The 13,604-nt window shown below is 46.8% G+C and overlaps 1 protein-coding gene across 1 annotated transcript; it reads left to right on the plus strand.

The window, feature by feature from the left end:
* Positions 1-3,906: 3,906 nt before the first annotated feature.
* On the plus strand, positions 3,907-12,977 carry FGF16 (fibroblast growth factor 16). The gene is made up of 3 exons (XM_004000660.5): positions 3,907-4,480; positions 10,591-10,694; positions 12,031-12,977. Exons 1-3 carry the CDS (start codon positions 4,207-4,209, stop codon positions 12,274-12,276), a joined length of 624 nt encoding a protein of 207 aa, XP_004000709.1. The 5' UTR covers positions 3,907-4,206; the 3' UTR covers positions 12,277-12,977.
* Positions 12,978-13,604: the final 627 nt, after the last annotated feature.

A 13,604-nucleotide genomic window follows, 5' to 3' on the forward strand; every position in this document is an offset into this window, starting at 1 on the left:
CGGAGATCAGGGAAGTTGGTGAGGTGGGGTCGTCGGGGGGGTTGTGGGCGGGCAAGGAGCATGCGTGCAGAGGGGCAGGAGGAACATAGGTTGGGGCGAGACCTGAGGTCCCAAAAGGCCATGACGTAGGGTATTTCTCCCCATTTTCCCAGCCGATGGCAGAAATTGTCCAGATCGGTTAAGATTTGGTATTGTAAAGACCCCTCGGGTGGCCATTGAGAATCATTGTCTAATTTGTACTGAGGCCAGACTACAGTGCAAAGGCAGATGAGTCGGTTACGACGAAGTTCGCCTTGTAAGCCCAGGAGCCGGAAGTTTTTTAACAGACATGGGGGGGGGGGGTTAAGAGATCGAGGTGGTTTAGACTCATTACTCGCCATTGGCGTGGCAGGGCGAGGCACCCCTTGTGCTGCAATAAGGGGCCTTGCGGCATGAGGGCCTTGCGGCGTGCAGAAGAAAGGAGACTGACTTGCGAGACGTCTCCCGTGGGTGTCAGCTATAGTTGGAGGAGGGAAGGAGGGATCTGTCCTACTTACCGGCTCCTGTAGGCGCTTGTGAGTAGGGTGGTTGGCGTCTGGCTTGGCGAGGAGGGAGCTCAGTCAAGGGAGGCGAGCTACTACCTTCCCCCCGGGTTTCAGCACCAAATGTTAAGATCAGGCGTAAGGCAGGGTAAAGATAAGAGTCAGAAGCTAAAAAATTTTAGCAGTCAAAGGCTTTATTGGGAACTAAGATCTCAGGCGAGGTTCCGTGACTCAGGGAGAGAGAGAGAGAGGAGTCAGGGAAGTCGCACCCTGGTGTGGTGGGGTGGGGTTTTTAAGCTGCAGCGGTTCTGGTTCCGGTTTAGGTTTAGGTAGGGGTGGGCCTTTTTCGCGCCAGGTCATGCTGTCGCTAGGTGATTGGTTGACCTTCAATTCGTTCTGGCTTGCTGCTCAGGGCTTTCCGTTGGGTTGTGCTGGCAAGATGGCTGTCCCCTCCACTGTGGTTCCAGGGACATCCTAACAGTCATGACCTCATAGTTCATGGGTTCAAGCCCCACATCGGGCTCTGTGCTGACAGCTCAGAGCCTGGAGCCTGTTTCAGATTCTGTGTCTCCCTCTCTCTCTGCCCCTCACCCACTTGTGCTCTGTCTCCCTCTGTCTCAAAAATAAATAAACATTAAAAAAAATAATAATAATAAATAAAAATAAATAAAAGTGTTGTTCTGAACCCAGTGAGGGTTGCTTCTTTTCTTATGTACATTTTCCTTTTATCCCACATATCCAGCACAACCCTGGCCAGAGGTTGTGTGCTCTTGAGGATTTTCTATAAACCAAAATATTCTGAAATCTCACTGTCCTCAATACACTGATCTTTGCATAATCCCAAGGCCCATAAATTGAGAGTAATTTGTCCCCAGTGGATCTGAAATCAAATTATGATTTTGCTTATTAGCTATATGATTCTGTGTTAGTCACCTAACCTCACCTCTAAAATGGGGATTTGATACCTCCTACTCCACAAGGTTGTGAAAATTAAATAACTTTCATAAAAGTGCTGTCAGTCAGGTCTCTTTATGGAAACATTTAAAACAGAATCATCAGTCAGCTTAATCTCAGAAAAACCCCAGAAGGGCAATAGAATGCCTATATCCCTGATCTTTGATCAGGTAGGACTCCAGATCTGCAACTGTGGTTGGTGACTTTGGGAATTTTGGGGGACAACAAATGCAGAAATTCCCTGAAGTGACTGTTGAGGAAATGGCCTTTCACCACTGTCAATGTGTGATTTATATCATCATGGAGACATCTAAATCCTTTACAATCACATACTGCACAAAGCAGTTTCACCTATATTGTTTCATGTAACATTCACTAAAGCTCCCAAGAATTAGTCTTTGTCATTTAAATTGTCCCACTTGCTTTGTTACTCCTTTCCCCTTCTTGGAAATGGCCCATCTGAATTTGCAAAATCCTTCCCATGTTCCTTTCAAGGCCCATCCATTATGAAGGCCACACTTTGGCCCAGAATCCAGTCCTAAATCCCCGAGATCAGTCTTCTTTCTGCTTTCTGAATTCATACAGCACTGTACCTTACACTACTTTGTATTCTAGTCATTTATATACTTGTCTTAACCTCTGCCCCTCCACCCTACCTTCTTACTAAATCCAGAAACTCTTCAAAGGGAAGAATGAAGAAGGAAGGAATGATTTCTTTGTTTTTTATGTCAGTCTCACTTTAAAGATATTTTTATTATGAAATATTTCACGTGTGTGTTTATATATAAAGTAGAGGAAATTTATAATGAACACCCATGTACCCATCACCCAGCTTCAACAATTATTGCATCTATGCCTCCACTCCTTCTGCCTTCTCAATCTGGATTAAAGAAAATCCCAGATAACCTGTCATTTCACCCATAAATACTCCAATAGGGACACCATCTTTTGCATTTCTGTGTTCCCTACAACAGGAAGATCGTTTTCATCTGTGCGCCTTACTACTGGGAGCACATAAAATAATTTCTGAGCACCTACTATGTGCCATACCTTGTGCTTGGCTCAGGAGGTTCTGTCTGAGCTAAGAGGGCACACCAGAACCAAGCCACGATGTTCCAAACCAAGAACTGCTACAGTTCCAGACAGTGAATATGAGGTGCACGTGGGAGCCCAGGATCAGGAATCAAATTTCACTAACTGAATTGAACGGAATCGGTTTTCTCTCAGGGACAGCCAGAGTTCGAACTGGTCATGGGACACGGGTTCCCCAGGAGGAGGCGCTGCAAAGGCAGAGGTGCAGTGGAAGTCCCCTGCGGGAGACTGGGAAGGCAGCCGGAGCCCGCTGAGGGTGCAAACTGCAAGCAACAATGCAGTTTAATAGTGGAACAGAACGCCGAGCGCCAGGGCCAGAGAGGGGTCCCAGGGTTCAGGTGTGGGGCAGGGGCGCAGGGACGCTGGACAGGCTGGGCACCTGCTCTCCAGGTCTTCCCGATGCTGCCGGTTGCCCTGAACTGCCGCCAGTTCCTGCTCCAACCGTCTCTCTTCCTGATAGAGTATCTCCAAGCACGTCACAGAGCAAGGAAACACCTGTTTCCAACAAGAAAAGAGGTAGGGGGAAGCCCCCACCAGGCTTCCAATGGCCTCTCATCGGGTTTGCTCTCGGGAGCCTTGTAAAAGAGCGCCCAGAAAGCCAGTGCAGATCATTTTTCAAAAAGATCACTTTCTATTTCTTACTCCCCCCTACTTTTCCTAAGCTGTAAACGTCCCTTTAAAAAAATGTCTTCTTTCCTCCGTGGGGTTTCCCGCTCCTCCCAGACCCCTTAAAGACTCCGGCTTGGTGCCCGCAGGGACAGCTACTACCCCCAACTTCACTCGCCTTCGTGTTTTTCACTTCCTCGGCTCCCGCCGACCTACAGGTGGGGACTGGGACTGGAGATGGGCAACAGAACAAAGAAACCAGGGAGCTCCTGTCCCAGGCCAGGCGCCCCTTCTGCAGTTTTCGACCAGCAGGGGAACAAGAAGGGGTCAGGAACGCGTGAACCCCCAGCCCGGGTCTCAAGCCACTTTCCAAAGGCGAGACGCCAGAGGAGGCGTGGGAGGTGGGAACTGCCCACGCGCAGCTGACAGACCTCCACACCACAGGCCTGAGTGGCCGTGGGCGCCAACAGCCTCCACGCATTGGGCTCCATTATTTCATCAGCAGTTTCAGAAAAATCTGCCAAAAACAGTTATGCCTCACTGCAATGTGTAGCTTTTTCCTGCCATTTTTTTTTTCATAATAAAAGAGGGAGTGAAGCTCGCTTGCTCTCTCCTCCCTCACCCCCTCCCTTCCAAAAGAGCCAAAAGGATACAAGGGGGGAAAAAACCCACACACCAATCTCCGAGGGGATGCCAGTGAGGTGTGGCTTGTATTTAAATATCCAATATGTCAATGTAAGGGGAGTGGGTATGTATATAAAGTGCCGTTTGCATCTGATAGCTCGACGAAGCCAGCTATGAGAGGCCTAGGGAGATGGATGCGTAGGGGAAGCGCCACTTTGACTGAGAGAAAGGTCAGGAGCTCGTTGCCCCGCCGCTGAGAAGTTCCTTGGACGCGAACAGACGTCCACTGCAGCTAGGCAGAGCGCAGAGCGAGCGAGGGAGCGAACGAGCGCCTCCGAGTCGCCAGTGCTCGCTGAGGGGAGAGGTAGTTCGCGCCCCGCGGCCCCAGCTCGGCCCCGCGCACCCAGCCATGGCGGAGGTGGGGGGAGTCTTCGCCTCCTTGGACTGGGACCTGCACGGCTTCTCCTCGTCTCTGGGGAACGTGCCCTTAGCTGACTCCCCGGGTTTCCTGAACGAGCGCCTAGGCCAGATCGAGGGGAAGCTGCAGCGCGGCTCGCCCACAGACTTCGCCCACCTGAAGGGGATCCTGCGGCGCCGCCAGCTGTACTGCCGCACCGGCTTCCACTTGGAGATCTTCCCCAACGGCACTGTGCATGGCACCCGCCACGACCACAGCCGTTTCGGTGAGGACGCGGCCGGGAGGGACGGGAAGCGAGCGGACGGTTCTCTGGGGAACCGATGGCTCTGGGCTCCGGCTTGGGATCCGCGGGCCGCCCCCAAGCCTGTGCCGTCCGGGCCCGTCGAGGCGGGACACCGCCAGGGACGCGGGGCAGGCAGGATCGAATGGTGCAAACTTGGCGTCAGGGCTCCTGGCACCTTCAGAGGCTCCAGGGAGGAGGCGGGGGCGCCTTGAGGTGCGGCCTCTCTTTTCCCCACTCCACCCTTCTTCCCTCCCCCATAGCGAGGGGATCATTCTGACGACGCTGCGCTTAGGATGAAAGCAGGTGGAGCTGGAGGAGGGTAGAAGTACCAGCTGAGGAGACCAGGGACCATGGCTGTAGCGCGGGGTCGAGCCTCAAGAGCAGCAGGGTTGTCGCGGCCGATTGTCTGGAGCAGAAGCTTCGTGGGCTATCGATGTGGTGGGTGGGCGGTCCGTGCCGGAGTGGCTTTTTGCTGACAGGGGGATCGGCAGCCGTGGCACCTGCCTGCCTCTGGCTTGCTCTGCCTGGAGTGGAGGCCAATCCCGGTAGCAAGGCATGAGCTGGGTGTTGGAGAAACTGGGAAATCCTCCCGCTGTCCACTGCGTAGGGCACAGCCCTAGGTCAGCTATTGCCTAGATATACCTCTGGACTCCTTGCCTCACAGGGAGGAAATGGTCCGGGGCCCAGTCCTGGGCCCACTCCCAGCCCCAGAAACAGGTGTCTCCTGGGCCCAGGACAGGAAATGTACAACCTCCATCCAGGATTTTCTCTGCCCAACACTTGGCAGATTGTTTAAAGAGCCTGTCTGACATACAAAACATAATTAGTATAAATCTTGATGTGGGATGGAGATCATTAGGTTTCGAAACAAATGTGTTCATTTCTCAGTAATTTGGCCATTTTTATTTTCAATTTCCTATTCTCTGTTAAACCATAATTCAGGTACTGTGACAGCTACCTTTACTTGGTAACCCCATCCCCCAATGCCCTATGGACCCTATGGCCCAAGGACATCTTCTATCCCTAAGCAGGTAGGAAGAGGCTTTGCCTACCCTCAGGCATGATACCTGTTCCCTTGTTTATCCCACCCTCCCCCGTTCCCCCCAAACCTCCCCATCTTCTTTTTCCCCTGCCTTGCTAGAGTTGCATCTGGAGTACACAGTAGAAGGAGAGGGGGGAAGCACAGAGGCTAGTTTCTGGCAAGGCCAAGTCTAGCAAACAACTTAGGGTTGGGGCTGATCTTCCTTGCTGAGAGCAAGCAGGAACCCTAATGAGATCTATGTCATCTTGGGGGAAAAAAAAAAACACTCACAGAGCTGGAGTACAGTGGATTGTGTGTAGGGTGGGAGTAATGGAGGGGTGCAGGTGCCTGTATAAACTTGCAGCAGGTCCTCAAAAGGGTGATAAGGTGGAGTCAGGGAAGAGGGAGTATTAACTTGACTCCTTTCCCTTCCATCACTTGTGACTTTGCAGTTCCCTTTTGTTCCTCTTCGGAAGGAATGGGACTCCCACCCTGGCCTCAGAACCTCCCAAAGTCTCCCAGAAATGGCCTAAAGATATTGGAGTAGTCCATTTCTGATATATAAAAAGAGGAATCATGAAATGATGGAGAAATGTAGGGTGGGGGGCAGCAGAGGTGGAGAAACTGTGACCTTGGCTTCCAGCAGCTAGTGTTTGTCTGACTTTGTGCCTAAGCTGAGCCAAATAACCTACAAGGTCAACATAAATTAGTAATAGACTCTTAGGATAAGTGGTCTTTAATTACCTCCCTAAGGACACATCTTGATTTCTTTTCATCTCTCAGGCCTGCTAAGGGTAAGTTTCAGGAGAAATCAAAGGAAATAAAACTGGCAGGAGGAAGGGATGTTTTCATTGCTGCTTAACTGACTGCTTCATTTTTGGTTTTGCCTTTTAAAATAACACTGCCTGAGACCACCTCTGCACCACCTTTTCCCTTTCCTCCTTCCCTGGCTTCCTGGCAGTTCCATGTATTTCCTGTAAAGGAAATGATAACTAGTCAAAGCTGTCTCTTTGTAACCTCCTCTGCCAACTTTCAAACACACATTTATTCTTTCTTGGTTTAGCTTCTGGCAAAGAAAGAGGTGGCGTTTGAGTTTGCTAAGTCTCCTCCCTCCACATTTGAGTTAATCAGCCAGGGTATTCAATAAATCGAAACTTTAACATTCCATAAGTGCTTTGGCAGTCAACATTCCAGCAGGGTAAAGTAGGCCAGACTTAAGATATAAAATATTATAGATTTCTGCTTGGGGGGAGGAGGTAGTCTCCAAAGGCCATGTAAAGTAAATAGCTATTTGTTGTAATTGGAGAGCAGGGCCCCCAAGGATTACCCTGGAATCCATGTGTTCAGAATGAGTCAGGCTGAGCCCAAGAGCAGCCACGACTCCAAATAATAACCTGTTGGCATAGCCTATCCTCCCCCCTCCCCCACTCCATTCTGCAATCAGTAGTCAGGAGTATTTCAATCTCCACTTGGCTGGTGGCATTCATGAGGTTCACAGGGATACTGACATTCCTGAGGGGCACCTGTGGACTGGCAGAGCTTGGGAGATAGACTGGAGGAGAGGCCTCACACCAGGTGTGATGAAGCAGGCTAATGCAGCTGGTTCAGTTTTTGAGTAATCTGGTTCTTATTTGCCAAGATGCCAAAGCAGCACTGTCTTGGCCCTGAAGGTCTGAAAGGATGGCTGAGGGAGCCAGGCAAGTCATGTAACCAGATTCAATGACATGTTAGCCAACCATCTAGCTAGGTTCTGAAGCAGTGGAGCTCAGGGCAGATCTGTTTTAACTGAGGCCATGGGGGAAAAGATGTAAGAAGAGCCTGTAAATTGTCAAGCAAAGGCCAGAGGCAGAGATGGACAGGTCAAGATGAGGCAGAGTAGAGGGAGGTCCTGGACCTTGAAGGGGGTGAGAGTGCTGAGGACAAACATAGCCTACTTAACACTTTGCCTCAACACTTTGCTGTTAACTCCCCTCTCCAACTGTAACTGGGAAAATGTGAAAATGGCTTGTTTTCTCTCTCCCTTCATGCTGGCTGAGATTCAGGAGGTTTAGGAATATCTGTTCCATCATCATGTGCTACTGGGTTCCCACAGTTTGAATCCAGCTAATAGGAAAATTGGCAATGAAAATGATGCCCAAAGACAGCTGGGCAGGGATGATTCCAGCTGTTGGAGACCCCTGTTACTGGACACAACCCAAATGACTTCCTGTATGATCTGTCCTTTGGCATCAGGGTTAACAGAGAGTTGGAGAAAAACTGTGGTGACTCAAATGGCCACACCTCTTGGGTTTCATGATTTTTTCTCACACCAGGTCTTGGCCAGTGAGGTCACAAGTTGCCCTCTGCTACTTAGTGAGCTCAGGGTGATCAGAAACATGAGATACTTAGAGAATGAGGGAACTAAGACTTGAAGCTCAGAAGTAATCTGTCTACGCAAAGCAAATAACTGAAGCCTCCAGCAGGTTGGTATCACTCAAAGTTTAGCACACAGAACTGAATCATGACCTGGTTTCTTTTTTCCTTGCCATACTGGCCATTCTCCTTTGAACACACTCCTGTTTTTCCATAGACCTCTGTAAACACAGTAGAACTAAAAACAGTACACTCAGTGTGGTCTAAGGCAGAACAGAGAGGTGGCTGTCTCCTCCCTTATGCCATTACTAGACCTCTATCAGTGCAACCTTAGATCACACTAGCTTTTTTTTCACATGAGCGTTTTGATAAATTTTAATTTTTACATGACTAGTTTTACATTAGCTTTTTACATTATTATGAACTAATGCATATTAGTTTTACATTATCATGAATCACGCATACTGATCTTATCCAAATCCCTTAACCATTGTTGTGTATGTTTTGTTAAGCCACATCTCCCCATTACAATGGTGGACTGACTTGTATTTAATGAAAATGCATAGAAACACAAAATAATATAACATTTTTTCAAGAAAATATACATGATTGCCTGAAGTACAGAGGGGGGTGGAAGCAGAGTATGGAAATAAAAAGAAATAGATAAATAAAAAGCCCTGGTGCAGACCAATTATGATAACAGGCAATAAAGCAAGGAGTGTGATTAATTCAACTGTCTGCACTTGTGGCTCACCATCCCCCAACAAAACCCCAAACACAAAACATCTTGAGTAATCAGTCTGGGGACCAAAGTGCAGGACTTTACATTTATTCTAATTAAAGCTTATTTTGTGGAATCAGTACATTTTTCCATCCTCTTGAAATCTCTTCAGATTTTGATTGTGTCACCTTCTCAGCTGTACATCTTTTGGAAGTAGAGTAAGCAGTTTCCCTATGTCCTCTTACAAGTCATTTATTAAAATGTTATACAAGGCAGAACCAAAATCAGACACTTGTGCAATGCAGCTAAAGGTTTTGATCCATTAAATCACTTCCTCCTTAACCCCCACTTGACACCAGCTATTTGCCCTTCTCCTCCTACCATCTTGTGTCAATGTGTTTTCCCAAAACTCCTTTCTTGTGCTATAAGTGTTAGTAACAACCTGATTGATAATAAAATGTAAAGGATTTCAATGTTAGGGCACCTGGGTGGCTCAGTCGGTTGAGCATCTGACTCTTGATTTTGGCCCAGGTCATGATCCCAGGGTTTTGGGATGGAGCCCCATGCCAGGCTCCATGCTGAGTGTGGAGCCTGCTTAAGATTCTCTCTCCTCCCTCCCTCTCTCTCTCTCTCTTTTGGTGGCCAAAGCCTACACTCTGAGTGTTCTATACAATGGCAGCAGAACATTTTACATTCTTCAAATAGATCCAAGTGGGCCATGGAAACATGTGCCCTAAAGCTGCAACAGCTGCACACCTATCTGGCAGTCCAAATCACTGGGGCTTTTCAAGAGACTTCCCACTGGAGTCTTGAATCTGATTTACAAATTAACCACTTAATTTTTAAAGTGATCTTTAAGGCATCAGTTCCACTCCCTATGTAGATTACATAGAATATTGTTACCCTTAAGAATTGCATTTTTGGATAAGAAAAACAGCCAGATATGAGCTCATTTCATACCTTTGGATGCCTCTGTGAGTCAATCATATAAAGTTTTGGTCTGTACTTTGAAAACCATGGTTAGAGAGAGAAACATCAAAGAGAAATCTACTTGACCATTGTGTTTGTATCCATGGAACAACAGATTGCGCTACCTTAGGACAAAATTGTAAAGACTTCAGCATCACCAGGATTTCAGTTCTGGGTCCATTTTCCCTCTTAGAAGTTGATTTCTTTTTTCTTCCTACTGCTGCTGAGTAAATGAAAACATTTTCAAATCCTCACCTCTAACCTTGTCAGCTAGAGGGATGTTTCTGAATGTCTTCCAAACTTTCCCCTTAAAGTTGCAACATCTCAAATCAGTATTAAGTCCAGTATTACCTGCCAACTCTTGGCCATGGGTAAAGTTAAAATTCTAAAGAGAGAAGGATAATATGACAGGCTTGTCAGCCTGGGGCTGCCCTGGCTAAGAGAATTTTATAAGAGAAGGCTCTCACCAGGCCATATTTTGCCTCCTGCCATAGGTAAGAAGAACAGACTTAGTGAGTGGCCTGTGTGGCCTTTGTTAGAGTCAAGTACCGGCAGTTGACAGCCTCATGTGGCTTTAAGGACATGGGAGCTAAGAGGGTGCAAAATGAATTCAGCCTAGAGGACAACAAGGTAATGTTGTGTGCTCTAGGGAGGAGGGAAGTGACTTTGGAAACATACAGAAATCTAGCCACATTCTTCCATTAATAAAGTACGCTCCCATTTCTTGAACTGTTGGTATTTAACAGCAATAGTACCTTGTAATTATGAAGCTTTTGTAGCCAAATCCTTCACATGGTCTCTTCTTCATAATATGTCTAAGCGTGTTGAGTAAGAGGTTGTTCCACCCACCTTAAAGATGGAAAAAACTGAGGCCTAGAGAGACTCAGTATCTTTTCTGAGTTTCCGTTGTTGCTGCACAAGATGGTGTCATAGGAGTTGGGTATAGATGACTGGTAGCTCATGTCACCTGAATAGCTTCCTCTTGGCTTGATGTCAGTAATGGAAATGGCATTCACTTTTTTGCTCTAGGAATCCTAGAGTTTATCAGCCTGGCTGTGGGGTTGATCAGCATCCGGGGAGTGGATTCTGGCCTATACTTAGGAATGAACGAGCGAGGAGAACTATATGGGTCGGTAAGTTTAAGGTTTTCTTTTCATCAGAGGCTATTACCACCAGTGTTTGGACTATGTAAGGCAAACGTATAAAAACATTTATCTAGCACTTGAAATACTTCTGTCAACTGTGAAGGATTAGTGTCTTCTAGTTGCTTCTTTGATGCCTGGGAGCTTGCTATATAACACTTTCACTCATTCAGTTCCCATCAAACCTTAAGCTTTTCTGTGGTACATTTGCTTTCACCTTTTCCACTAGACAGCCAGCTAGTCTGATGATAATAGTAAGCTGTGCTGGTTTATCAATAGATGGTAAGGGTTTGGGCCATTTACTCCCCTGAGGAGCACCTCTGAATTTTAATGGGTGCCTAGAGGAGTAGCAGACTAGCTGGCACAAAAATAGGCAGTGGAAGAGCTGCCCTTCAGATTGAGATTCTGAGATTAAAAACACAGTCCCTGATTTCCAAACTGCTTCAGCTTAATTCCAGAGGCCAAATGAAACAAACAAATGAAAAGTGAGGGTTCCAGAGTCTGGTGACAGGCTTAAGTCCCCAGCTAGGACTGGGTTGGCTGCAGTACATGTTCTCCATTCTGGAAGCTAGCCCAGAGCTGGGGAATGGTGAGTGACTTTGCTGACCTTAACCCTTTCAGGGTTCGGGTTTTGAGCCACATAACACACTTTCTGGCTGCCTACACCCCATGAAATCAGAGCACATTTTTCCCTGACACCTAAGAGATAGGCCTGTCCCCAGCACTTGGTATCAGCTACCACAGCAAGTAGTATGCCAGCTGGGTCAAGTGTGAGAAGGGGCAGAGGTAAGAGACCTGCCTCAGGAGCTGCTAGCTTGAAGTAGCCAGATTGGAGGAACTTTTCAAGGAGATCTTTTCTGAGCTTTTCAACTGACAGCCCTGAGACCCTTCATTAGGAGAGATCACAACTCTCCTCCCATGGAGCTTTATATAGATCCAAGGCCTTTGCCTGCTAGTTGACATGGTTGTCTGTAATATCAATGGATTTGACATTACTTGCCCTAAGTAGGTAGAAAATTAGGGTGCCAGAAGAGCATTGGAAGGCCATAGCAGAAATTCTCAGGCTCAAAGAGCCCAGTGAGACCATCTCCTTTGGTCTCCTGCCTTTAGGAAAGATCTCTCCTTAAACATTTCAGTGTGGTTCATGAAAGAAGATGAAGGCAATAAGGACAGGACTGTTTTGTGCTATTTGGAAAGAAGATGCCTCAGGAATACTGGGAGATAGGACTGAAATTTTCTAATGTCAATGTGCTATTGATATTTCAGCAAGCCGGGATGGGAGAAAGAGTCATATAATAGGCTCTGCTTTATTTTCTCACCCTCACAGAAAAAACTCACACGTGAATGTGTTTTCCGGGAACAGTTTGAAGAAAACTGGTACAACACCTATGCTTCAACCTTGTACAAACACTTGGACTCGGAGAGACAGTATTATGTGGCCTTGAATAAAGACGGCTCACCCCGGGAGGGATACAGGACTAAACGACACCAGAAATTCACTCACTTTTTGCCCAGGCCAGTAGATCCTTCTAAGTTGCCTTCCATGTCCAGAGACCTCTTCCGCTATAGGTAATGGACCCCTAGTGTGACCTCTGTGACCCCTAGGGCCACAGTTGTCTCTGCAAGCACTATACTCATAGCTTTTCAGTCTTCTTTCCTATAAATTTAGATAACAGAGAAGCACTTAATGTTCAACTCAACCCAACTGTTCCCTTGTTCAAAGTGTATATCAAAGTTGGGTTATTTGGGAGAGGGATGTGGGAGGATGGGTGGGCTACAGGGAATCTTGTATATACTTATTTCTTTACTCATGTTCTTTCCCCCGAGGTGGCACGAGAAAGAATGGGGGCCCCTGCCAAGGGCCAGGGGTATCTTGCCCCACAATCCACCCAAATACTTTGACAATGGGTAAATGAAAGACCAAGAAATCTGCCATAGATGCTACATACAGAGCTTTGGGAAAGTCTCCTTAAAATCCTTGGGGCTATGGCCCTGTTGCAGGTCATCCCTGCACTGGCTATGGAGATTTATCATCTGTCCCGACATGCAGGTTTCCTGCCATTGGAACTGGGAGATGGGGTAGATTGTGAGAAAATGATATTAAAATGTAAGCATGGATACTGTGCATAAGGACAAACTATTTATGAAATGTACATGCTATTTATTTTATATATTTATTTATTTCAAAATAATTTTATTTTTAATGAGAGATGCTATGACTGGATTTTCATCAGAAAGAATAAGGTCCTACTGAAACAGGATAAATGAGTTATGAAAGGCTTTTATTGGCAATAAAATTTTATATTGTAACCATTGTCTAATTCTACTGAGTTATACATTTAGTGGGATTAGAAGGTTGGTTATACATTTAGTGGGATTAGAAGGTTGGTTACCTTCTTTCTCTCCAACTTATTAGAATCTCCTGATGTCAGCATTATGCTGCCTAGCCTAGAAGACTTATCACCAACAATGCTAGCATTATTTAGGGGCCTTGTCTGAAGTCCTTTCAGGTTCTAGGAGTTTAAACTTAGTGATGCATCAAAGCTTCAGGAAGGCCTGGACCAATAGCTCTTACAGAAGCTCCTATTTGTGCTTAAGACAAGGTGTAGATAAACACCCTTTTGGGATTTGGTTAGGCCTCAATGCCTGAAGGTCAGAAACCCTAATTGGTGGCTTCTTACTTTAGATATGAAGAAGAAGTGATTACAAATAAACAACAATCAGTAAGGACAACTATTTTTTTTTAACCAACTTCCCTTCTGGAAGTGTTCTCCCACTCCCTCTCCAATCCACCCCCCATCCCCTGCCAGTGCTTCTAGAGCATTCTAAGAAGCTGTTAATACACTTCCCTAAAGAGGTAGTTCTCAGAGTATATGGTCTCTTGACCAGTAGCAGCAGCTG

The sequence above is a fragment of the Felis catus genome, chromosome X, assembly GCF_018350175.1.
Source record: "Felis catus isolate Fca126 chromosome X, F.catus_Fca126_mat1.0, whole genome shotgun sequence".
NCBI classification, from domain to species: Eukaryota; Metazoa; Chordata; class Mammalia; order Carnivora; family Felidae; genus Felis; species Felis catus.